Source organism: Rousettus aegyptiacus, unplaced genomic scaffold, assembly GCF_014176215.1.
Source record: "Rousettus aegyptiacus isolate mRouAeg1 unplaced genomic scaffold, mRouAeg1.p scaffold_m13_p_14, whole genome shotgun sequence".
In the NCBI taxonomy this organism is placed as follows: Eukaryota; Metazoa; Chordata; class Mammalia; order Chiroptera; family Pteropodidae; genus Rousettus; species Rousettus aegyptiacus.
The window spans coordinates 32,777,037-32,801,820 of NW_023416289.1; the positions used below are offsets into that span (position 1 = coordinate 32,777,037).

Genomic DNA, 24,784 nt, shown 5'->3' on the forward strand with positions numbered 1-24,784 from the left:
AACTAAACAAAATTTCTTGAAGTCTTCTTGAAACCGGGGACAAACCCAAATACCCAGCAAAAGTTCTCAGAGTCGGGTCTGGGGCTCTGTGTAGGGCTCCACAGGTGGAAACAGCTAGCATGTTACTTGTCTCATTTACCATCATTCTCGCATGAGTATACAATGGAGTTTTTCAGAAGCTCTGTGGTATGTAATGACATCATCACTCTGATGGCTACTTTCTAATACATTAAACAACTCTACATGTAATGCACTTAAATAAAAACAATTTTGGATCCTCAATAATTTTGTAGAAAGAGGTCCTGAGACAAACAAGTTTGAGAACTGCTGGCCTTCCAGGCAGACGTGGTAAAGGAGTAGTGTGACGGACTTGTTTCATAGGAGCCTCTTAGGCTTTACTCTCTGGCTCTGTGCGTGAGACACATAGGAGAATACTGTTCACCTCCACAAGGAATTAAGGTCCCTGCTATTCTTAAAAACAGCAATCTTCTCAACTTATCTGATCTCCCCACTTATGATAAAAAGAGATGCATTTCGCTGTCTTCTTAGCCCATAAGAAAACAACAAGAGCATGATGACAAAGGGCCTTGGCCTTTTGGCATCAGTGTTGTGTATGGACAGGAAGTGGGGACCCGGATCCTATCTAAAGAGGGCTCCCAGGGGTGGTTGCCATACTCAAAGCCAGGCCAACATGGTTAGAGCTTTTCAAAAGAAGGTAGCAATCCTTACTCTTGTATCAAATTTTCTGATGTTTAAAATATTGGCAGCTGTTTAAAGGAATTTGATTTTTTTAGAATCAACTCTTTGAGCCAAACTAAACCCAACTGGGACCCAGATCAGTCCAGTTATCCATCAACTTCCTGCTTCCTGCCTTCGAAGCCACAAGAGACTCATCCTCTGGGAGAGATTTTCCTGAACGGAGACTGAGAGGCAGGGAGCAAGTTAGAGAGCCTAGCCTATTAGCTGCGCAATCCTGCAGGCGTCTTCCACCCACCCAGACCCCGCCTCCTCTTGTGTAAAAGGACAGAAGTATCCCTACAGTCCTCAGCTGATTGGGCTGTTGACCTGCTCAGGAAGGGAAGAGTGTGAAACGGTTTTGGAAACTGTGGGTGCCTCATCAGTGTAAAGGATTAGTTATCTCGGATTCCTTCAATAAATCTTCAGGAGATAAGAAACTTGAACTTGCTAATTACATTTAATGACACCAAGTACTCTTAGCTCATCTTAGCAAGTTCTCCAGGTAGTCCTGGAGATGAGAGGCAGAGATACTCAAGCTTCAGCATGCACCAGAATCTCCCCAGATCGCATCACCAGAGTTCCTGACTCAGCGGGTTGGTAAGTGGGGGTTGGGCTAGAACTTGCCTCCCTAACAAGCTCCCAGGTGGTACTGATGAGGGTGGGGTGGGGCACACTTTGAGGACTCGGGGCATGAAGCTGTCAGTTTTGGCTGAGGGCATCCAGTGCCACTTGGTTGGATCAAGCACCAGCTCCCACTCAAGAAAGCATTAAGCAAGTGGGGCTGAGGGCTTGATTCTCCTCTGAGGTGAGTTTTGCTTGTCTGTACAATATTTTAGATAAAATTGGGCTAATAACTAAAAAGCAAGATATTTCACATACAAATCTGAAGTCTTGATGTTATGAGTTAAAGAATGCCTCCCTACCCCCAATTTATATGTTGAAGTCTTAACTCGCAGTACCTCAGATTGTGGCCTTCTTTGGAGACAGGGGCCTTAGAGAATCCAGTTACAATGAGGTCATCGGGTTGGGTCCTAGTTCAATGGCACTGGTGTCCTTATGAAAAGGGGAAATTTGGACACAGAGACATGCACACAGGGAGAATGCTGTGAACATGAAGGTTGCCATGTACAAGCCCAGGAGAGAGGCCCGGCATAGATCCTTTCTTCACAGCCCTCAGAACCAAATGCCAACATTTTGACTTCAGACTTCTAGACTCCAGCACTATGAGGCAATAAACTTTTTTAAGCCATTCAGTTTGTGGTACTTTGTTACAGTAGCCCCAGCAAACTAACACCCCTGCCATAGCTGGAAGGATCAGGTAATCCGGCAGTGCTGGTAGCTGCATGTGAGGGCACCTCTCCCCTTTAGGCCGACTCGTGCTCTCCAGTCCCTCATCTTCTCACGTGGTCTGGAGACCGAAGTTTTCAGATTTCAGTGATAGTTGCCAGCGTTCTCTGAAGGATGCACTTGCCTGTTCGCTCTTCCCTCAGGGACAGCCTTCAGTTCAAACTCAGAGGAGATGGACCCCCCAAAACTAAACACATGACCCCAAGAGGGTTGGTGCTGATGCTGAAGGTAGTGACATATGAGCACCCCAGGATCTTGGTGTCCACCCCCAAAGTCCAGGCACCAGGCCCCTCTCTTCTCCAGAACCCAGGCGTTCAAGCCCCACCCCACTCTCAATGGGCCTTTGTTCCTGACTGGGAAAGGCACGGGCAGAGTCTGACATCATGAAGCCTGAGATGGGGGTGGGACACCCCTTCCCCCTCCATTCAGCCTTCTCTGACTCCTCACTCCCTGGTCTGAGGGATTTCCCCGCCCCTCACCCCCCTACACTCACACCCCAGGTTCTCCCTTGGGAGAAAGGATCCTCCCCACCCCATTCTCTCTCCACTACTGTGGCCTACAGGAGGGCAGAAGATGCCCCAGTGTGACTGAATAGCTCATAGTCGAACCACTACTACACTTTATCTCACCACTGCCAGGTGCCTGCCACCACCTTGTAGAGATCGTGACCAATGGGAGTGGCTGGGTTGGCAGGAGGATCACTGTGGAATCTGCCCACAAAGGGTCCCCAGCCAGCTCAGAGTCAGCAGAGCCTTTGCTGAGCACCCTCTGTGCACCAGGCTGTTCCAGGGAACGCATGGTGAACAAGACAGACAGACAGGCAGACAGACGGACATGAAAATGCTGCCCTCTGGGAGTTCTGGGCTGGAGGTTAAAGAGCTCATCAATAGTGCAGATTGGCAGATGTGCCAAGGGCTGTGAACAGATAGTGCAGCATTTAAGTGGAGGGGCTTGGCTTGGTGAAAAGGCAGGCAGGCTTCCAGAGAAAGTGGCATCCACTCACAGAGTGGAAAGGATGAGCAGGCTGGGGCTAGGGCGGAGTGGGGTGTGAGATGAGGTAGAGGAGCTTTCCAGGAGGAAGGAGCCAGTGCAAAGCCTTCAGTCAGAAGGTGCCACAGGGTATTGGATGGACACATTCATACGTTCGCTCTCATTTATGAAGTTTAGCTCTGCCAGGAGTTGTTCTACAAGCAGGATAGATTGGGACTAAGCAGGCAAAGCCCTTGTCCTTATGGAGGACATGTTCTCAAGGGAGGAGACAGTCAATACCTAAGTTCATTTCCGATAGCAAGAAGAGCTTAGAAGAAAATCGACCAGGATGCAGGCACCAAACATGATCCAGGGAAGTGTTTCTAAGGGAGGGTGGAAGTAACTGAAGCTGTGAGTGCCAAGGTCCTGTCTTCTCCCACCCGCACCAGCCTCTGTTGTCTCCGGGGACCAGCATTAATTATACCTATTATTGCCACCAAGATTCCTTGGAAGTTGAGGACAGGACAGCGCCTTCTGTTTCTCAGTCTGAGATGCTCAGAGATATTAGAACACCCTCCCAGGGACTCAGAACCAGGGTGCGTAGTGATGTGGGGGATCAAGTAAGGCACCAACCCCATCCCCTCCAGGAAGGAGATAGTAGAACCCAGGCATCAGGCTGCCCAGTTGAGCACTGGTGACAAGGGCCCTTTTGTGCCCCCCTCCCCCGGGGACAGGGAGGAGCTGGGCCCTGGAGGCAGGCGGCCCCTGGCACCCGGTGGGGGGGGCGGGGAGGGGCCAGCAAGTGGGGGCCTAGACCCTGGGAGGCCAGGAGACTGTGAGCTGGGCCGAGGAGCAGAGGGTAGAAGCAGCATCCTGGTGAGTACGAAGCCAAGAGGGGCTGTGGACAGGGTGGAAGCAGGAGGCTGGAGCTGAGAGGGTGCAGCAGGAGCTCCTGAGGCACGTGCAAGGCCGGGATGGTCACTGTGGCTGCCACTAATTTAGCATGAGGGAAGGTGCCCTTAGGACTTTGGGAATGGGCTGGGACCATGGCAGGACAGTGACTCGGCTTTGGGAAGAAACCACAGACAGAGGGAACTGAGGGCCCTCCTCAGCACCCTTGTGATAGAGTTCTACAGGATCAGCTGCCCTGGGGCTCCCACGTGTGGGGCAGGGGGCGTGGAAGCGGCCTGGGTCCAGGTGAGGAGTAGGATGATGTGCAGGAGACTGGAAACCTGCATTCTCCCCTCTGGGAGGGAGTGGGGGCATCTGGCTTTCAGTGAACAAGGTCTAGCACCTGTGTGTGTGTGTGTGTGTGTGTGTGTGCGCGCGTGCGTGTGCGCGCGCGCACGCAGCACACCTGCACACATGCACCTCCCCTGGGTGGGTCTTAATCTACGTCACTGTTTTTTCATTACACCCCACTAAGCAAACGTTTTAGACCTGTTTTTCCCAATCCTGCTCCCCCTATAGTATTTACTACTATAGATATGCTTTACAAGTGTTTATTGACTGTGGCCCTGGAGAAAGTCACAAATCATTGTCATAGCTAAGACTTTTCTGGCCCCTACCTCAAGAACTGGTCAGCATTCACCCCCGTTAACTATGCTTGGTCTACATGCTTGTTTCACATGTCTGCCCAGGCCCTGTGCCTCCCGTGCAGGTGCAAGGATGGCACCTGCCCTGTGTTTATTAGCAGGTATCTGGGCAGGTCTGTACGTAGCTACATCTCAGTGTGTGTGTGCAGGTCTGTATGTCTGTGAGCATGGCATGCAGGCAAGTCCGCAAGTGTGCTGGATGTCACGCCCATGGCAGTGCAGGTATGTTTCTGTGACTGTGCGTCTCAGTCAGCACATTCAGCAGGCACAGGGGTCTCAGCGCCTGTCCATGTATGCAGGGTTCTGACTGGGTGTACACGAGTCTCTATTGCACAAGGCTGATCTTCTGGCTGGGTCTAAACCTATCACATTTCACAGAAGCATTTGCATGTGTCTGTGTCTGTGGGAAGAGGGTGGTGAAGGCCAGGAAAGGCAGTCACTTGGAAACCCTAGCTCCAACCCTAAGGCCACCCACAGAGCAGCTGAGTGCCAGGGGCTCCCTACCTCCCAATCTCTGGTCCTTCCTGGCCCCACGCAGAGTTCAGTCAGGAGTGTGTGACTCTTTCCTCATCCCACCTACTCCAGGAGCCCCCCAGGACATGGCACCCTCCCCCTGAGGGAACAGGGCCCTTTTGTGCTGGGCACTGGCCTCTGTTGAGGGTGGGGACAGCAGGGGCTGTCCGTGGGGTGGAAGCGGGCGGCAGGAATTCTCACGGCATGTTGAGAATGCTGATGCTGTGAAACCCAGTCATTGATGACGCTGGGTCCCTGCCTGCCACCCCCAGGCCTCACCCCACTCACACAACCCCCCCCCCCCCACCTTCCTCCATCTCCCGCCCCAATGCTCTTCAACTCCCTTTTCCTTACCCACAGTTCTCCATAGCAGCTTGGGGGGTGGGGAGCAGTGGCCATATGTAGAGTAGCTCCCAGGCTGAGTGGGAGGGTCCTTGATATTAATCGCAGCCTTGCAACAGGCCACAACTCCTAGTAGATGCTGCAAGAGGGGGCCGGGGGTGCCCAGGCCCTGCCCCCTTGCACCTGTCTGACTCTTGTCCAAGGTTGACTGGCTGACCACTTCAAGTGGGACCAGATGATATTCCCAACTCAGGGAGACTGAGGTGAGGGGCAGGGTTCCTTCCTCCTAGATCCCCTTCTTTTTGCTACTAATCCAGGCTTGGCTCTGTCCTTACTTTCTGGGGATCCCCAAGGGAACAATGATGATGAAGATCATTATCAACATTTTACTACCACTACGTAGAGACAGGAAAGTTGAGTGGTTAAGTCTATAAACCTGGAGCCAAGTAGATAGAGTTTGAACCTAGTTGTTACTTATCAGCTGTGTGGCTGTAAGCAAGTCACTTAACCTCTCTGGACTTCAGCTATAAAATGAAGATAATCGTCACACCTCCTGCAAAGGGATCAGATGAATTAATACAAGAAAGTGAAGCACTGAGGCCTGGTACATGGTCGATGCCATATCAATGTGTGTAATTATAAATATTAAAACAGCAGCAGCAGCTACCATCTGAACAGGCCCCTCCTGAAGCTTTAATAGAAGCATCCCTTTTCACTTACCCTGGCCTTTAACCCCCTGGTCTCCCTTTTCCAGCTGACGCTCACCTGCTGTACAAAATGATATTCCTCACAGCACTGCCTCTGTTTTGGATTATGATTGCAGGTAATGGCTGGGGGTGGGAGGGTGGGGCTGGGGATCCTAGAGCGTTGGCCCTGGGGTTGTTTCTGTGGGTCCCTGGATACCTCGGTCTGGCAGAAGGTGATGGGAGTGGGGGGTGGGTGATTCAAAAGGGCATGTCCCTCAACCTCAGCTGTCATGATCTCCCACAGCCTCTCGAGGGGGTCACTGGGGTGCCTGGATGCCCTCGTCCATCTCGGCCTTCGAGGGCACATGCGTCTCCATCCCCTGTCGCTTCGACTTTCCTGACGAGCTGCGGCCTGCAGTTGTGCATGGTGTCTGGTACTTCAATAGCCCCTACCCAAAAAACTACCCGCCAGTGGTCTTCAAGTCACGCACCCAAGTCGTCCACGAGAGCTTCCAGGGCCGCAGCCGCCTCCTGGGGGACCTGGGCCTGCGCAACTGTACCCTCCTGCTCAGCAACCTCAGCCCTGAGTTGGGTGGCAAGTATTACTTCCGCGGGGACCTAGGGGGATACAACCAGTATACCTTCTCCGAGCACAGCATCCTGGACATCATCAGTGAGTACCCCAGAGGTTGCACGGGGGGTGGTGCTGGAGCAGGGCTGAGGCAGGCAGGAAGTCCTCCCCTGCACTTTTCCAGAATGGTCTTCCCAGCACAGATCTAGGAGCTGCTTGGTTTGGCTGGGAGGTGCAAAGCTCAGTGCCCACAGGTATCAGGCAGATGACAGAAATGAGTAAAGCAGGGCTCCAAACAGATTTATTGTCCCCACAGGAAGAGGAGTGTTCTTACTCTTCTAGAAACACCTGAGAAAGAGGCAGTGGGGTGCAGGGATGAGGGGTAAGGCCTTTAGATTCCTGCATTCGCTGGGCAGCTGTGGGCAAATTATTTAACTTCTCTGGGCCTTCGTTTTCTCTTCTGTAAATTGAGGATAAAGAGCAGCACTTAAATATCAGGGAGTGAATGGTTGTCAAGAGCTCAGAGTGGTGCCTGGCACATGGCACCCAGCTTCAGCTAACCGGTGCTGGGTGAGAATACAGGGCCATTGCTGTCAGGCAGTCTGAATTTTCAAAGAAGCCAGATTGTATATTTTCCTATGATCTCCTAATTCTTAAACATTAGCTGCTGATTCAGATTTATTTTATTTTATTTTTTTTAATTCCTAAATTTAGTCCAAATAAAATGCAGCTCTGGGCCAGATTTGACAATCAGAGTAGAGGCCGCTCGCTGCCTGATTTCAGGTATTCCCACTGCCTAGTTTCTGAGAGGCCGTACTGCCTAGAGCTCTTGGATTCAGGCTCTCCACTGAGTCTATACGAGGAGCCAGAGTACAGTCCTGATGCAGAAAGAGACACCCCTGCACCCACACACACTCACATCCATAGGTGGAAGGTAAACAAACAAACAAACAAACAAACCAGAAAACAAACAAACAAACAAACCAGAAATCAAACAAACAAACAAAACAGTGGAGAGGAGGGATGTTTCTTAAGGAACAAGCTATCATGTCAAGAAATGATGAAGTCACAGCAACAGGATCTGAAGCTCAGTTTTACCAGGTACTAGCTATGGCCCAGTTTCTTCAACTGCAGGACAAGTAAAGTAATATTACCCACCTGCTAGAATGGCAAGTTCAACACTGTAAAGTACCCAGACCACTGTACTGTTATTTTCATTACTGCCATAACCATGGTTGGATTTATGCAGGGCTTCTGGGTGAAGGGTAACTAGGACGTTGTAGGGAATTCTGTATCTGAGGGGAGGAAACCAGGTACCAGGATTGGAGTCGGGCAAAGTAGGGGTGTCCACTTCCTCAACCCTCCTTCTCCCCGCCTGACCATAGATACCCCCAACATTGTGGTACCCCTGGAGGTGGTGGCAGGCACGGAAGTGGAGGTCAGCTGCATGGTGCCTGACAACTGCCCAGAGCTACGCCCAGAGCTGAGCTGGCTGGGCCACGATGGACTAGGGGAGCCCGCTGTGCTGGGTCGGCTGCGCGAGGACGAGGGCACCTGGGTGCAGGTGTCGCTGCTACACTTCGTGCCCACTAGGGAGGCCAATGGCCACCGGCTGGGCTGCCAGGCCTCCTTCCCCAACACCACGCTGCAGTTCGAGGGCTACGCCAGCCTGGACGTCAAGTGTGAGCCTGGGTGCGGGCAGTGGGGCGGGGGCGGGGCGGGGCCGACAAAGTTCGGTGCCGGGGGCGGGGCCTGCGGCACCGGCCCGCTGACCCCTCAGTGTCGCCGGCCTCAGACCCCCCGGTGATTGTGGAAATGAACTCCTCGGTGGAGGCCATAGAGGGCTCTCACGTCAGCCTGCTCTGTGGGGCTGACAGCAACCCGCCGCCGCTGCTGACCTGGATGCGGGATGGCACGGTGCTCCAGGAGGCCGTGACCGAGAGCCTGTTCCTGGAGCTGGACGAGGTGACCCCCAGGGAGGACGGCGTCTACGCATGCCTGGCAGAGAATGCTTACGGCCAGGACAACCGCACCGTGGGGCTCAGCGTCATGTGTGAGTGGCCGCCCTGTGCGCACACGCGCCCCACACTGGCCCTGGCGAGGGGGCTGGTTAGACAGGATTCTTAGCTGGGAATCCAGGAGAGGTCGTTCATTCACAAATACTTATTGAGGCAAAACGCCAGGGCTGGGGATAATAATAATGACAGCGACCGCCAACATTTACTCAGCAGTTTCTGAGCACTTTACACAAACGCTCTTCCTTCCCCCAGGCATCCCGGGAGGCTGACTCCTCCCACCTCCTCCCACTCCTCACGGAAGCCTTCCCTCGCCATCCTCTTTTGAACTGTAACCACCAGATTTCCCATTCCTCCGTCTATTTTTCTCCAAAGCACTTACCTCATCTTGCCAATGACATATTTTATTTACTTAAATAGCATCTGTTCACATGGGCAGGGATCTTTATTTACCTTGTTCCGGCTAGCACAGTGCCTGTCAGTTAGGTTCTCAGTGACCCCTGTAAACTTGGAGCTATCATTAAGCCCATTTGCCAGATGAGAAAAATGAGGTCCAAAGAGATTAAGACATGGGTCCACACACAGCGGGGAACGGGTATAGCCGGATCAAACACAGCCCTCTGGCTACAGAGCCCCTGTTTTGTGTAAACAGGGCAGCCAGGCCTGGAGTTAATCCAGCCATCCTGAGCCACTGTGCTTGGGTTGGGGTGTTGGAGTCACATTTGGGGGTGGGAGTTGGCTGACAGAAAAGGCACCTCCTGGCTTTTGACCACAGGCCCACTGTCCTGCCCCCCTCCTGCCCCCTCCAGATGCACCCTGGAAACCTACAGTGAACGGGACAGTGGTGGCTGTGGAGGGGGAGACGGTCTCCATCTTGTGCTCCACACAGAGCAACCCGGATCCTATTCTCACCATCTTCAAGGAGAAGCAGATCCTGGGCACGGTCATCTATGAGAGCGAGCTGCAGCTGGAGCTGCCTGCTGTCACACCTGAGGATGATGGCGAGTACTGGTGTGTGGCTGAGAACCAGTATGGCCAGAGGGCCACTGCCTTCAACCTATCCGTGGAGTGTGAGTATTCCCCATCCTCTCCGCCCCTGCTGCGAGCTGAATGGACTTTGTGTCCCCTCCACCCTGAGGTAGATGGTTCAGTGGGGGATGCGTCAGTTACTGGGAGGTACCCACATATCCCAACCAAGGGGTAGTTTTGCGCCATCAGATGAGGATGGGGAAGGCAGGGAAGCAGAATCCAGAACAAGAAACACAATTCCCACCTGAAAATACTGTGTCCCCACATCCTGGAGTATGATTTTGACCAAAGACATTCAGATCCTGTAGCCACTGCCCCTTTGGATTAACAAAAATAATAACAATGACATCTGACCCTTGCAGAGCATCGCTATGTATCAGGCACATTGAGAGCACTGTGCAGGGACCCACTCATGTCATCCTCATGACATCCCTGTGAGGGAGATTCTGTTACTGTCCCTAGTTTCCAGAGAAGGAAACTGAGGCCCAGAGAGGTTATGCCATTTGCCCAAGGTCACGCAGTAGGAAAATGACAGAATTTGAATTTCAAATTCTATTCCTCTGTCCTGCCCAAAGTTGATATCCTGCATTATTACAACGGAATACAGTGATTAAGCAGTTGTTACGTGCAAAGGGCTGTGTGGCTCACTGGGAGGTGGGGAATAGAACCAAGAGGACATCAAGCTTCTTAACAGATACAGTATAGCCAGAGAGATGAAATGGATGCACATAAAGAGCTAAGTGCTTTGGAAATAAAACTCATCGTTCCATTGCCTGGCAGCACCTCTTCTGACCTCCTCTCTCTGGAAAACACCACCAACATCCCTACCCCCACCCTGGCTCTTAAGTCACAGTCTTGACTCTTCCTCCTCCAGCAACTCCCTCTGGAATGTTACCTCTGTGCTTCCATTTCTCTTGCTTCCTCCTTGGCTCCAACCCGACCTCTGGCACTAGTCTCCAAACTTCACTACTCCCCACCTCAATTATTTTACCTACAATGGTCCCCAACCATACAAGTTTGCCAGAAGGTTTGACACAGTCCATATTCAATACTCTGTATGTACAGTGATAATCAGTACACAGTAGCTACACGTTAGATTGTTCCTGGAGGGCCATCTTCCACAGCAAAGCCATGGCTTCTCCTCTGCTCACCTTTCATCTTTGGCTTCATTCCTCCCGGTTTCTGCTTGCTTGCGACATCTGATAATGCTCATGGCATGTGGGCTGTGCAGAACTCTGCCTTCTCCATGTGTCCTCTCCAGGGCCCAGCTTCCCCCTTCTGTTGTACCCTTTTCCCTGTCACACTCCAAGCCAGTGGTACTTAAGTATAAAAGTCAGAACCCCCTGAGAATCTGATGGCAGCCCCAAACCTACACACAACACCATCTCACGTACATTGTCAGTCACAGACTCTCCCGCATAATAAGGGGCAGCAAATGGTCATTAAGGGCCTATTCTAGGTCACAGTTACATCCTCTATAGGTGTTGTTTTGCTGAGCCCTTGTGGCCACCCTGTGGAGCAGGTATGTGTTATCATTATCCCTTAACTGAGGAGAAAGAAGGTCAGAATCTCCCTGCCCCACCTCGGCCACGTAGCTAGGAAGGTTGGTCAGTGCCAGGATTCATCTGGACTCCTGTTTGCCCCAGCTGTTAAACCTCTGGCTGTTTCACCACCCCCGCAGCCTCTGGCACCCAAGGGTTGGCTTGTTTTAAAAACAAACAGACAAATGAATGAACAGATATGGAGTGTAAGGCCTTAGATCCACTGGTGTTGAGGACCAGGTGTGACCCACCCCCTGGCCCCACCTGCTGAGCCCCTCATGCTTCACCAAGGCCTGTGTCACACAGTGCTTTCCTTCTGGGAGTGCAGCCTCAGGCTGCTGGGAAGAGCCATCCCTCTCAGCCCCGCTCTGTCCCTGAAGTTTATGTCCCCTAGTACCTGGCTTTAGTGCTCATGACAATGGTGAGCTTTCCTGGTGTGGGGTGCCCTGTCTTCCTGCTGACCCCAGGGCCCAGTATGGTGTGGGCAATGCAGGCGGCTCTCACCCTTACAGAGCACTTGTGACATGAGGGGACAAGTCTGAGCCCTTTGCATGTATTGACCTGTTTCATTCTCACAACAGTGTGATTTGGGGAGGGCGCTGTTCTTCACCTGGGTTAAGGGAAGGCAACTAAGGTGTTACTGGTGTCAAGTACCCAACAGAGCTGAACTAACTAACGTAGGTCAAAATACCAGCTCTATCTCTGTCTTGCTGCATGATCCCAGCAAGTGTCTTCACCTTTACTGAGCCTAAATTCTCTCCTCTGAAAACGGATGTAATAGCAGTATCTTGCTTCAAAGATGAGAGTGAAGTCTAAGGAAGTTACAGTGAGAACCCACAGCACCTGACACATCCTGTGTGTTCTGTAAGTCTTAGATATCCTCATCATTTCTCACAGCTTTCCTTTGGACTCCAGGCTGGATATCCACCCTATACTCTGCTGTCAAATCTTTGCTCATATGCTCCCTCTGCTGGAATGTTTCTACTCATCTAATCATAAGTCTTCAGATGGATGTTCATTTAAGCCTTTATAGCACACTCATGTACCTATCTTTGGAGTCCCCATGGCCCCTTGTGAGTTAAGGACAATTACTCCTGTTTGCATAGATGAGAACTCCATTTGGAGGCTCAGGGAAGCTGAGGTTTGATGGGGGCCACCAGCTGGGGTTTGTCTATTGTCCATCAGGGTTTCATAGGTCTCCCGGGCTGCTTGCAAAGCTGCGAAGATGCTGAGCACATGCGGGCAGGGTGTCTGCATCCCCACAGCATCTAGGGCAGACATTGTCATCAGAGCACCAGTGGCACAGTCTTGAATGAAAAGGTTTTAAAAAATTGTAATCACTGTCAGTTCAGGTTTGTCGTTATTGATTTACTCTGCAGTGTGTTAATTCATTAACACTATAGAAAGTATGTCGGCCTAAACAGAATTTAGGGTATATAACTTTTAGTTTAGTAGACTTATATACATGTACACATCGAGGTCTCCATTAGAATCATCTCTATTGCAAGTACATCTGGTCATGTGACTCTCTGGCCCATCACTGTCACCTGAATATTCTTTTTTTGTTGGAAATTGAAAATAGGTGGGATAGGTGAGCTGAGGGTCAGTTGTCTGTGTGGAAGTGGGTTTCGGTCAAAACTGAGAACCAGAGCTCAGTCTAGAGTGAACAGAGAGGAGCACTGGACTCTCCAGGAGGAAAAGAGAATATAGTTTTAAAAAGCAACATTCAATGTCCTTATTATAATTTCATATTTTGTAAAATGAAGGAAAAATATCATACCTATATCATTTTTTTTTTTTAAATACAAAGGCTCAACCCAATGATCTTGGGTGGAAGGTGGTGTTTAGTGCTAGTGGTGATGGGGACTCCTGTGATGGAGGGAAGGTTAGGGTACAAAGGGGGCTCTCGGAATAAGCCAGGGTGTCTGCAGGATGACCGAAAGGGGGGCAGGCAGAATTCAATAGCTCACTCCACAAGCCTTCCCAGAGCTCTGCTGTGCGAAATGCACATTTTAAGTGTGGGAGACAGAGTGGAGAGAGAACGAGAGCCTGTCTTGATGGAAAAGAGAGCCCAGCCATATCAATATACAATGCGGGTAGGGATGAGTGCTGGGAAGAAAACCGAAAGGGACAAGGAGTGAATGTTAGTGAAGCGAGGTGCAGTTTACGTGGGAAGAGAGGGGTTCTGAGTATCTGAGTAGAACCTTCACAGAGCAAGGGAGTGAGTTGGGATGGTATCTCCGGGGAGTGTTCCAGGCTGAGGGCAAAGCTCCAAGCACTTGAACAACAGCAAGGAGGCCAGTGTGACTGAAAAGGAACGAGGCTTTCAAGGTGAAAAAAGGAGAATAGCGAGGCTAGGTCCCACAGGGTCTTGCGGACCAAGGCAAAGAAGTCGGATTTTATTCCAAGTGACACGGAGCAGTTGGAGGAGGGGTTTGAGCATGACTAATATATGTCTTCCAAGGTGAACAAAGTTAGAGAAGGTGTAAGAGATAGTGCGAAGGAGAAAGTGTCGCCCATCTCTGAGACAGTTCCCACCCTGATCTTGGCCCTCAGCGCAGGAGTCCCAGCCTCGGCTTGTCTGCAGCCCACTCAGTCTGGACCTTGCCCCTGCAGTTGCCCCTGTGATCCTCCTGGAGTCCCACTGTGCAGCGGCCCGAGACACAGTGCAGTGCCTGTGTGTGGTGAAATCCAACCCGGAGCCCTCCGTGGCCTTTGAGCTGCCTTCACGCAATGTGACCGTGAACGAGACAGAGCGGGAGTTTGTGTACTCGGAGCGCAGTGGTCTCCTGCTCACCAGCATCCTGACACTGCGGGGCCAGGCCCAGGCTCCACCGCGGGTCATCTGTACCTCCCGCAACCTCTATGGCACCAAGAGCCTGGAGCTACCCTTCCAGGGAGCGCGTGAGTGGTGTGGCCTGGGGCTGGGGGCCACGGGGACAGAGGGGCTCCTCTTGGATCCAGACTCTCCTCCCCAAGGCTGACAGACCATCAACCACTGAGCATGGGTCGGGCCACGCAGGCCAATCAAATGGTAAAGAGGCCCTTCTGGTCAGTAAGGAGAGGCCGCCTTGAGTTTGCCCGAACTGCACCGGCCCCTCTCCAGGCCCTCCAGGCTAGTCAGTCAGGGCAAAGATATGGCATCTGTGCAGATATTTTCACTCTCACTCCTGACCCAGCCCATCTCCTAAGAACCCAGAGGTCCTCACTCCCACTAGCAGCCCTCAGGGCACCTGGGTCTTCTCTGTTCTCAGATCGCCTGATGTGGGCCAAGATTGGGCCCGTGGGAGCTGTGGTCGCCTTTGCCATCCTAATCGCCATTGTCTGCTACATCACCCAGACGCGCAGAAAGTGAGTGCCCACCAGGGCTGACCTGGGGGTGGGGACTCTCCAAGGTTTGGGGGCCAGGCTGAAGGGTGAGCAAGGGATGGCAGTCCTGTATGTGTGTGGGAGGGAGGATTCTGTTCCGAGAATGTTCAGCAGGATGGAACAGAGAGGGCTCCCGCTGACATGAGCCACTGCCAGTCAGCAGGTACCAGTGCCTGGGCCAAGCACTTTCCACCAATCATTACCCATGTCCCCACGCTCTCTGCTGTGACCTCCTGCCCTCCAGCAGTGCGATGGGGAAAGCCAGCTTCCCCTGGTGTGCAGCTACAGCATCAGTCACAGTTGTTCCAGAAGCCGCGATGATTATACACACCTGTGGCAACAAGCAATGCTCCCCATCTCCAAACCACACCCATCTGCCACAATTATGCTGCTATTTTTATTCCTTGTGGCTCTCTTGGAAATGAATTAATCTCTCTGCTCCACATCCTGGCAGCGAGAGGGACAGACAGACCTGGAGCATATGAGGAGAACCCAGAGAAGCCAGTCCAAGGTCCGGAAAAGTGGCAGAGACCAGGGCCTAGGTGGCTCATCCTCAGCCACAAAGCAGGGGAGGGATGGGCAATGGTGGACAGGAAGAGGCTGGTCATTTGAAGAGCCCATCTGCCTAATCTTAAGAGAGACAGGTGGGAGCAACTCTGGGGTCTAGTGGGCCAAACTCCAAACGTGGACGGAGGTGTAGAAAGAGAGGTGAGAAGGAGGCCTGGGAGTCCCACTGGGGCTGCTGTGTCCTGACCTGCAGAAAGAACGTGACGGAGAGCCCCAGCTTCTCATCAGGGGACAATCCCCCAGTCCTGTTCAGCAGCGACTTCCGCATCTCTGGGGCACCGGAGAAGTATGAGGTGAGGGCCAGAGTCCTGAGGCTCCAGGCTAGTTGGAAAACCTGAATGTGAGGGACAAGGGCCTGGGAGGAGCATGGGGGGCCACGGGGCAGAGGGAAAGGGAGGAAGTGTGGAGGGCTGGCTGGGGCCTAGGCTGGGAGGGGTGCTCAGGCTGAGGCTGCGAAGGGGGCTGTGGGGCCTGGGTCCAAGGGAAGCCCTCGCCTCCCCACCTGGGTCTATGACTGCATTTCCTTCTCCAATAGTCCAGAGAGGTCTCTACCCTGGAATGAGCGCCCCAGGAGGTAGGTCCCGGAGGCCTCAGTGTGCTTGCCTCTGGGCCCTCGGTGGGCCTTGGGGCTGGCATGCATGTGTGTGCGTCCTCGTCAGGCGTCCAGGATAGTCCCCTGTTAAGTTTGCCCTGCACAGCACTCCTGTCCCATTGCTGCTCCCTCTGTCTGTCTGTGGCCACTGTCCTGTGTGTGTGTGTCCAAAGACACATGTGGGAGCGAGGGTGGAAGTATGGGTGGAAAGCATGAGGGGGAAGCCAAAGTCATAGCTGCAGGATCACCCGGATCGAAGGGGGACAATAATAGGCCCAAATGTAAGAGAAAGACTTACAGAGCCAGGCATGCACAAACATTTGGAGAGGCGGGATCCCAACCAGGTGCCTTTAATCTGGGAAGGTGTTATGGATTGCCCCCCAAAGGGCTATGCTGCAGAAGGCTTCCGGGAGACATTGAATTTGTAGGCCACTTTCAGGCTTAGCGATGAGGAGGGTGTTGGTGAAGGTGGGTCAGTGTGAGCAAAGGCTCTGAAGTGTGACCTGGGGACACGTGGGGCTCATTGGGCTGGTGGTGCTTGAGAGAAGGTTCACATGGAGCTTTGGGACTCAAGTGTGAAGCTGCGAGGGTGCAAGCCACTCCAGCCTTTACATCTGGAAAAGGTAGAACAAAACCTTTCCAATGGGTTGGTTCCCTTCATAGAGCGAGAGGCGCCTGGGATCCGAGAGGAGGCTGCTGGGCCTTCGCGGGGAGCCCCCGGAGCTGGACCTGAGCTATTCTCACTCAGACCTGGGAAAACGACCCACCAAGGACAGCTACACCCTGACAGAGGAGCTGGCCGAGTATGCTGAAATCCGCGTCAAGTGAGGGAGCTGGGGGCAGCCTATGTGGCCACCATGCCATCAGGACCCTTGCTGGCCCCCACTGGCTGTGGGCTCCCTTCCTCTCAAAAGTAGTGGGGACGGGGGCAGGAAAGGGATGGGGCAGGTGACAGTGAGGTACTGGGGGCCTGGCCTCTCCCCGCTTCCCAGCTGCCCTGAGCCCTGCCAGCACTGCACCCCCACAGTGTGGCTCCCCTCTAACCTCCTTCAGCCTCGTCTGTCTGGAGGGGAGTTCCGTCTGTTTGTGTTATTTATTGCTATCCCTGCCTGGTCTCCTGCCCCACACCTGGCCCCGAGGCCTGTACCGAAGGGACATGAAATAAATGCCCCAAAGCCAAATACCTGTCTAGATCCTGATGATTTCTGAGTCCTTGCGGGGAGCCTGCCATCCCCTGCCTGCCCTCTGCTGGGCCCTGTGTAGGGGCAAGGGCCCGGGGATGCTAGCCATTCAGTTCCCACTCCGAGGTGGCAGCTGTGTCTGGGTCTGTCCTACAGCATGCCGTGTTGGATTCTGGGCAATTTCACATAACAGCCCTTATTCCTGCCTCTGCCAAAGTCAGAGTGACTGATAGTGCTGGGCTCGCACTTGCCCACCACGATTCACTGAAAGAGATGGTCGCTGCTCCTTCTGAAGGGGTACGGGCTCCCTCTTTTCCACAGTCCCCACCATTCACTGTCGTCCCCTCCCAGGCTGGCTTTGCTCATTCACTGACATTCCCTCCTGCGCCCTGCAGGTCAGGGACGACCCCAGAACTCGATGCTCATGAGCTCGTGTTGGTCCGACTGCCATTCCTCACGTTCATGCTGCACTCTGCAGCCTCCATCTTCCAACTTCAATCCATTTGGTTCAGGAAACATTACCTAGGCGCCAGCTGTGCACTGAGCCCCTTCAGGAAACTCAGGCCATCCTGGGAAGGAAGACCCAGGATGACCCTATGAAGATGAGAACGCTGGGGCTCAGAGCTAGGAAATGGTGTGGCCATGCTCTGGACTCAGTTCTTTTTTTGTAATACTTGTCAGGAATTTAAAGAGGGCTAGACCCACTGGCCTAAGTGGTATTAATAGCCAATGGTTGTTGAGCACTTACTCTGTGCCACCTGATTTTACTCGATTTACATTAATTCATCTCCATTTATCTTCCCTAACAACTATGACAATGGTTCTCAAAGTAGGTCCCTGCACCAGCAGTGACAGCATCACCTGGGCTTTTGTTAGGCAGGTAAATTCTCAGGCCCCACCCAGGCCACAGGAATAGGAAACTGGGGCCCAGCACTCTGTGTTTTGATGGGGCCTCCAGTTACTTCTGATGAGCTGACATTTGAACCCGTGGAGGAGCGGAGGAGCAGAGAGGCTAAATCACGTCTTTGGAGTCCCCTAGCTGGTAACTGCAGCCTTGACTGGAACCCAGAGCCCTGGCTCTGCAGCCCATGCTCTTACCACTCTACTGCACTGCCATCTTGGCCAGGAGCCTGCAGGGCCTGCAGGTGCTGAGGGAGCAGTGAGAAGAGAGGGCCAGGGCTCGGGCAATGCAGGTGGTTTCCGAGGAAGGCGGCTTTCCCCTGATTTTCGTAGAAGGCAAGGGATACAACAGAGGCCAAAGTCAAGATCTAGAGGCAGGAATAAATAAGCCATGTTGGGAGGGAAGGTGACGAGGCTGTTTTGCCCCCATGAAGAGAAAGGAAGAGGTATGGTGGTAGCAGGCTGTGAGCAGTGGGGAGGGGCCCCCGCCCTAGCCCTTTCCCCCCAGAGCTGGCAGTCTTGCAGGGAGAAGGACCTTAAATAAGTAACCTCGCATCTTCTGCCTGGCTGCCGCTCCTAACGCCTGCTCCCAAAGGAAGTTTTTAGTGCAAAGAATGGAAGTGTGCCTGAGGGTCTCGAGGTCAGGGGTCCCTGTGGAAGGGAACACCCTGAGTGAAGGCCCCAAGTGGGAACGTGTTTGGCAAAATTCCAGGAGCTGAACCGAGGCCGGGTGGTGTGGGACTAGGCAGGGAACAGTAGGGGCTTCACGGCAGCCACAGTGGAAGTTTCCACCAGCTCTCCTGCACACGCAATGGCTCCGCCCTGGCACACCTGTCCCCTGACGACAGACCCTGGCTCCAGCAGGTCTAGCCTGATAGGAATGCCCCTAAGGACTTCGCCCTGAGGACCAGAGCAATGTCAATAGTGAGGGACTCAGAGTAACCCTGTGCTACCCAAAGTGCCACCTGAGCACTATGCCAGACAACCAGGTGATCTTAGGAGGGGAGAGGAGTGACTGTTCTGTTAATATTTATGTTTCATTTAGTGTGTATCAGAATAAAAGGAAACTAGCATACCAAATAGGTGATTTTTTTTTTTGATAAAAACTGAGGGTGAGGCTAAGTTTCTTTTTAAAAAAATCAATCAAATGAACCGATTTAAAGAAATGTATGAAATGAAAATATTTCAGGGGGTTCACAGACAGGACAAAAGTCCTGCAGGTCATAGGCAAACCTCTAAAGATTGGGAAATGCTTCGATACAAAGACCATCTCTAAGGAGGGACTAACAGTCAGTGATAACACACAAATAGAGCCGGAATTCAGGTGTCACCCCACCCAGTTCCTGGACAATGTTTCCTCAGCCAGAATTCCTCTGTTCTATTGACACAATTTATTGAGCACCTGCGGTATGCCAGCACTATGCTGGGCCCTGGGGACACTGCAGAGACTCAGAAGAAACACTCTCTGACTTCACAAAGCTGACGTTTTGTGGAAGAGACAATCAGATAAACAAATGTTGGTCAGATAGGACAGAGTGTGCTGTGCAAAGCTCCCGTTTCAGAAGGCGGTTATCTGACTAGAGACAGAAAGGAAGTCGGGGAAGGAGCTCTGAAGATTTCTAGGGAATATGGGTTCAGGGAAAGCCAAGATCAGGTGCAAAGGTCCGTGGTGGGGATGTACTTGTTATGTTCATGGAACAAGAAGGAAAGCAGTGTGCCTGGAGTAGAGTGAGGGAGCCTGAGCGGTTGCCTAAGGGAGCCTGATTACAGAGGGCCTTGTAGGCAACTGTCCAGACTTAGGCTTTTCCTCTGCATAAATTGGGGAGATGCTGGAGAATTATACGCAGATGAGTGTCATAGAGGGTCTTGCGGTTTCAAAGGCCCCAGTGGCGGCTGCGTGGACAATGGGCACAAGTGATTAGCAGATGCAGGTGGAGGGCTTAGGAGGCCATGACAGCAGTCCAAGACAGAGGAAGTGGAGATGAGGAGGAAGTGTTGGGGACGGGGTCAGGACCTGTTCTGGAGGAGGAACTGATGGGACTTGCTAATGCTGGACTCTTGAGAGAGGAGACCAAGATGACTGGCCACTTCATAGATGCTGAAGAAAGAGGAAGGAATATGTTCAGTGAACACAAGCATGCTCCACTCTGGCCACGTTCGAGGTCAGGAAAGGCTGATGGCACCCCTTCCTTGGGAAATTCTTAGCTGAAGGAGAGTCAGAATCTATGACACAGTTACTCAGAGAGATGGGAACAGATGTACAGGATGAGGTCTACCTAGGTTGGAAGAGAGGTGAGCAGGTCTCACATCCCATCTGTTGGGAGGGATAAGCTACCCAGCACAAGAGGGAGGACTTCAGGCACCAGGCCAGGGTCAGGACAACACAGACCTCTTTGTCCCTCCCCTCCATCCACCTGCCAGGCCACTCCAGGCCAAGACCAAGACAATCCGTCTCCCCCTCCCCTGTCCTGAGGACTATGCCAAGAGGCAGGCAGCACCATCCTTCTCAATGACAAAAGGGCTCCAGGTCTGTGCTGATTACTCCAAAGTTCCTTCCCCTGGACTGAGGTTGGGGTCTCAGCATTGCTGTAGCAAATTTCCAAGCCTTCTTCTTCCTCACCCTCCTCACTCTCAACTCCAGCCTGCTTCCTAGACAGGCAGTGACAACCTCAGCTCACAGGCTGAGTGGTAGCCAAGGACAAGACTCCTTCCTACTCTCAGAGCTTGGTCTGTCTGCAATCCTAACCTCCCTGGGGAGTGAGAGAGGGACAACGGTTTCGTTTCAAAGAGCTTCTCTGTCAAGCTCAGGCAAGACATGTGTGACTCAAGGTCACCACAGAGTGTAGGTCAAGCAGAGTAAGTGACAGTGTGCATAATGAACAGTGACAGCTTACTTTCACAGAGCACTCATGCCATGACATCGTGAACGTGCTTTAGGTGCACTTTCCCATGGCACACTCATGAAGTCGGTACCACCAATAGCAGCATCACCCTTTGCAGGGAAACTGAGGGAGTCACTGCTGACAAATGGCAAGACTGGGATTTAAATACAGATTTAAATGCTGTGCATGGGGCTGAGAGCATCGCGTGTGTGACCTCGTTAACACTGTGAGGAAGGCACAATCATAGGCCCCTCAGTGTCACCTAGTTGGTTGACTCTACTGTTTTCCTGGTGGGGGCAGGTAATAACAGTCAGATCACCCAAAATGGAGACCACCTACCTCTTTGGAAGGAAGAATGAAGTCACCACAGCTCCTCTCCTCAGGAGCCCTCCTCCCCAGCTTTTTCTCTCTCCATGCAGCCGTTGGCCTCCAGAAACCAAGGCATGCCCATGAGCCTACGGCCCAATTTCCTCCTGTTGCAAGACTGTGAGCAATGCCTGGAGCTGTGCTGTCAGAGGCCTCAGACCCTCCTTCTAGGTGATGAGTCTCCAGAGGATCCCCTGCTGAGGACCTCTGGGACCCTGTCCCCTTGCCTAAAGCCTCCATTGAGATTGCTGGGGTTTTTTTTAAAACTTTTTATTTTGAAGTAATTATAGAGTCACAGGAAGTTGCAAAGAACAGAGAAGTGTGGTGTGCCCTTCACCCGGTTTCCCCAAGGTTTACTCGTTACATAATTATAGTGCAAAATCAAGACCAGGAATTTGGCATTGGTCCAATGTCCTAAGGTTCTAAGTCCTTTTATCACACATCTAGACGTATGTAACCACTACTGCAATCAAGATACAGAACCATTCTGTTACCTCAAAGATCTCCCCATGATCACATCCATTTTTTCTACCCGCCCCCACCCTGCCACCCACCATTATTTGTAACTCTTGGCAACCAGTAATCTGTTCTCCATCTCTATCATTTTGCCAGTTCAAGAATGTTACATAAGAGGAATCATACAGTATGTGACCCTTTGAGACTGGCTTTTTAAACTCAGTATAATGCCCTTCAGAAGCGTCCAAACTGTCGTGTGTAAGAGTACTCTGTCCCTTTTTGCTCCATAGCACTTGTGGTATGGGCCTATCATTATTAATTTACCCATTCGCCTAGAGAGGAACATGTTGGTTGTTTACAGTTTGGGGCTATTACAAATAAAGCTGCTATAAATGACTGTGTACAGGATTTTGTGTGGACATAAGTTTTCATTTCTTGGAAATAAATGCCTTGGAATACAATTGCTGAGTCATACGGTAGGCATATTTTATTAGTTTTTCAAGAAACTCACGAATCATTTTCCAGAGTGGCTGTATCATTTTTACATTCCCAGCAGTAATATATGAAAGATTTAGTTTCCCTGCACCCTCACCAGCATTTGGTATTGTCATTATTTTCTATTTTAGCTGTTCTAATAGGTATATAGTGATATCTTAAGGTCTTGATTTGCATTTCACTGACTAGTGATGTTGAACACCTTTTCATGTGCTTATTTATCATCTGTAAATCCTCTTCCGTGAAATGTTTCTTCATGTCTTTTGCTCATCTTCTAATTAGATTGTTTGATTTTTTAATTTAATGTTGAGTTTTGGGAGTTCTTTATATATTCATTCTAATATGAGTCCTTTGTCAGATATGTGGTTTATAAATATTTTCTTCCAGTCTCTAGTTTGTCTTTTCATTCTCTTAACAAGATTTTTCACAGAGATAAAAGTAATGACAATAACAACAACAACAACAATAGTAATAATTTCAATGAAGTCCAATTTACTGATTTTTTGCGGTCATGATTTTGATCTCATGTCTAAAAACTCTTCATCAGGCCCTTCATCTCAAAAATTTTCTTCCATTTCACCCTCTAAAATTTATAGTTTAATGTTTCATATGTAAATCTATGATCTACTTTGAGTTAAGTTTGTATAAAGTGCGAGGTTTTGGTTTAGGTTTTACCTATGGATATTCAATTGCTCTGGCACCATCTGTTGAAAAGCCTATTTTTCTTCCATTGAACTGTTTTAGCCCTTTTATCCAAAATCAGTTGACTACACTTACACGGGGCTATTTCTGGGTTCTCTAGTCTGTTCAATCAATCTATGTTTATATCCCCACCAATACCACACGGTTTTGATTATTGTATATTACGTCATGATAAGCCTTGAAATTAGAGTGATTCCTTTTTTTTTATTCTTCTTTTTCAGAAATATTTTCTATTCTAGTTCCTTTATCTTTCTGTATAACTTTAGAATAATCTCATTCTTATCTACAAATTACCTGATAGTAATTGAATTAAATCTGTATATCAATTTGGAGGAATTGACATCGTTACTATGTTTAGTCTTCTACTTCATGAGCATGGTAGTTACTTAGATATTTGATTTTTTTAGCAGTGTTTTATAGTTTTCAGTATACAAGTATTATATGTTTTGTTAGATTTATTGCACCTAAGTATTTCTTTTGTTAAGCCATTATAAATAGAATCGTAATTTAAATTTCAGTTTTCATCATTCGTTGTTAGTACAAAAAAAATGTGCCTAATTTTTGTGTTGATTTTGCATTCTACAAACTTGCTGAACTCACTTATTAGTTTTAGAATTTTTTTTTTGTAGAGTCCTTGGGATTTTCTATCAGTGTGTTATCTGAAGATGGAGGTGGTTTTATTCCTTCCTCTCATCTCTATATGCTCTTTATTGTCTTTACTTACCTTATTGTGTTGTCTAGAACTTCCAGTGCTATGTCGAATAGTCTTTTAGTAGGTTTTAGGTTATTATGTTGAGAAATTTCTTCCCTATTTCTAGTTTTCAGAGAGTTTTTATCACAATGGGTGTTGAATGTTGTTAAATGACATTTCTGCAACAATTTATATAATCATGTGATTTTTCTTTATTATTATTTATTATAATAAATAATAAGCAATTATTAATTAATAAATATTTGTTATTTGTTATTATTATTTATCTTCATTATTATTCTATTAATACAAGATTATATTCATTAATTTTCAAATATTGAACCAGCTCTGCATACCTGGGATAATATCCTGGGTCCTGGTGTATAATTCTTTAATATTTGTTTATATTTGTTAAGGATTTTTGCAACTATATTCATAAGGAATAGTTGTCATTTTCTTTTTTGTACTATCTTTGTTTTGTTTTGTTTTGTTTATTCGGCTTCCTGGTAATACTGGCGTCCTAGAATGAGTTGGGAAGCATTTCCACTACTATTTTCTGGAAGAGATTATGTAGAATTGGTGTTAATTATTCTTTATTTTTATTTTTATTTTTTCATTAAATGTTAATTCTTCTTTAAACATTGAGTAGAATTCTCTAGTAAAACCATATGGGCCTGGAGATTTCTTTTTCAGGTTTTAAATTATGTTAGTAGTTATAGGGCTATTTAATTTATCTAATTCATATTAGATGAGTTGTAGTAGTTAGTAGTTTGTAGAATTGATCCATTTAATCTGAATTATCAAATTTGCGTGGGTAGAGTTGTTCATACTATTCTCTTATTATCTTTTTGGTATATGTAGAGTCTATAGTGATATGTCCTGTTTTATTCTTGAAGTTAGAAATTTGTCTCGTTTCTTCTATTTGTCAGTCTTGCTAGGGGTTTGTCAATTTTGTTGATCTTTTCAGTAAATTAGCAATTTTATTTTTTCTATTTTTTAAAGTTTTTTGATTTCTGCTTTTATATTTATGATATCCTTCCTTATGCTTGCTTTGGCATTTTTTCTTTTATTTTTATAGTTTTTGGAGATGGAATCTTATATTATTGATTCGAATCTTTTTTCTTTTAATGTAAGCATTTACTACTATAAATTTTCCTCTTGTCCTTTAACCTGTCCCACAAAATTTGGTAAGTTCTATTTTCATTTTCTTTTAACAAATTTTTATTTCCTTTGAGAT

General features: G+C 49.6%; 1 protein-coding gene across 5 annotated transcripts; it reads left to right on the top strand.

Annotated features, from left to right (window-relative positions):
- Positions 1-400: 400 nt before the first annotated feature.
- Positions 401-17,082, top strand: MAG (myelin associated glycoprotein). Of its 5 annotated transcripts, none has more exons than XM_016119704.2 (11): positions 3,882-3,930; positions 5,708-5,767; positions 6,259-6,327; positions 6,495-6,863; positions 8,147-8,443; positions 8,557-8,814; positions 9,586-9,846; positions 13,903-14,250; positions 14,601-14,697; positions 15,476-15,575; positions 16,538-17,082. In XM_016119704.2, the coding sequence occupies exons 3-11, from the start codon at positions 6,282-6,284 to the stop codon at positions 16,700-16,702; spliced, it is 1,941 nt and encodes a 646-aa protein (XP_015975190.1). In that variant the 5' UTR covers positions 3,882-3,930; positions 5,708-5,767; positions 6,259-6,281; the 3' UTR covers positions 16,703-17,082. The 5 variants fall into 5 exon arrangements, with proteins under 5 accessions (XP_015975187.1, XP_015975188.1, XP_015975190.1 ...); XM_016119708.2 differs by having other exon boundaries at positions 13,963-14,250; positions 16,538-17,051; XM_016119701.2 differs by lacking the exons at positions 3,882-3,930; positions 5,708-5,767 and adding an exon at positions 401-1,331 and having other exon boundaries at positions 13,963-14,250; positions 16,538-17,074.
- Positions 17,083-24,784: the final 7,702 nt, after the last annotated feature.

Excerpts from the sequence above, each read along its gene's own strand:
- MAG (XM_016119701.2), top strand. The coding sequence starts at position 1,253 with ATGAGAGGCAGAGATACTCAAGCTTCAGCATGCACCAGAATCTCCCCA. Across the intron at positions 9,847-13,962 it reads CTTCAACCTATCCGTGGAGT|TTGCCCCTGTGATCCTCCTG; the intron begins GTGAGTATTCCC and ends TTGCCCCTGCAG. Across the intron at positions 14,251-14,600 it reads GCTACCCTTCCAGGGAGCGC|ATCGCCTGATGTGGGCCAAG; the intron begins GTGAGTGGTGTG and ends CTCTGTTCTCAG.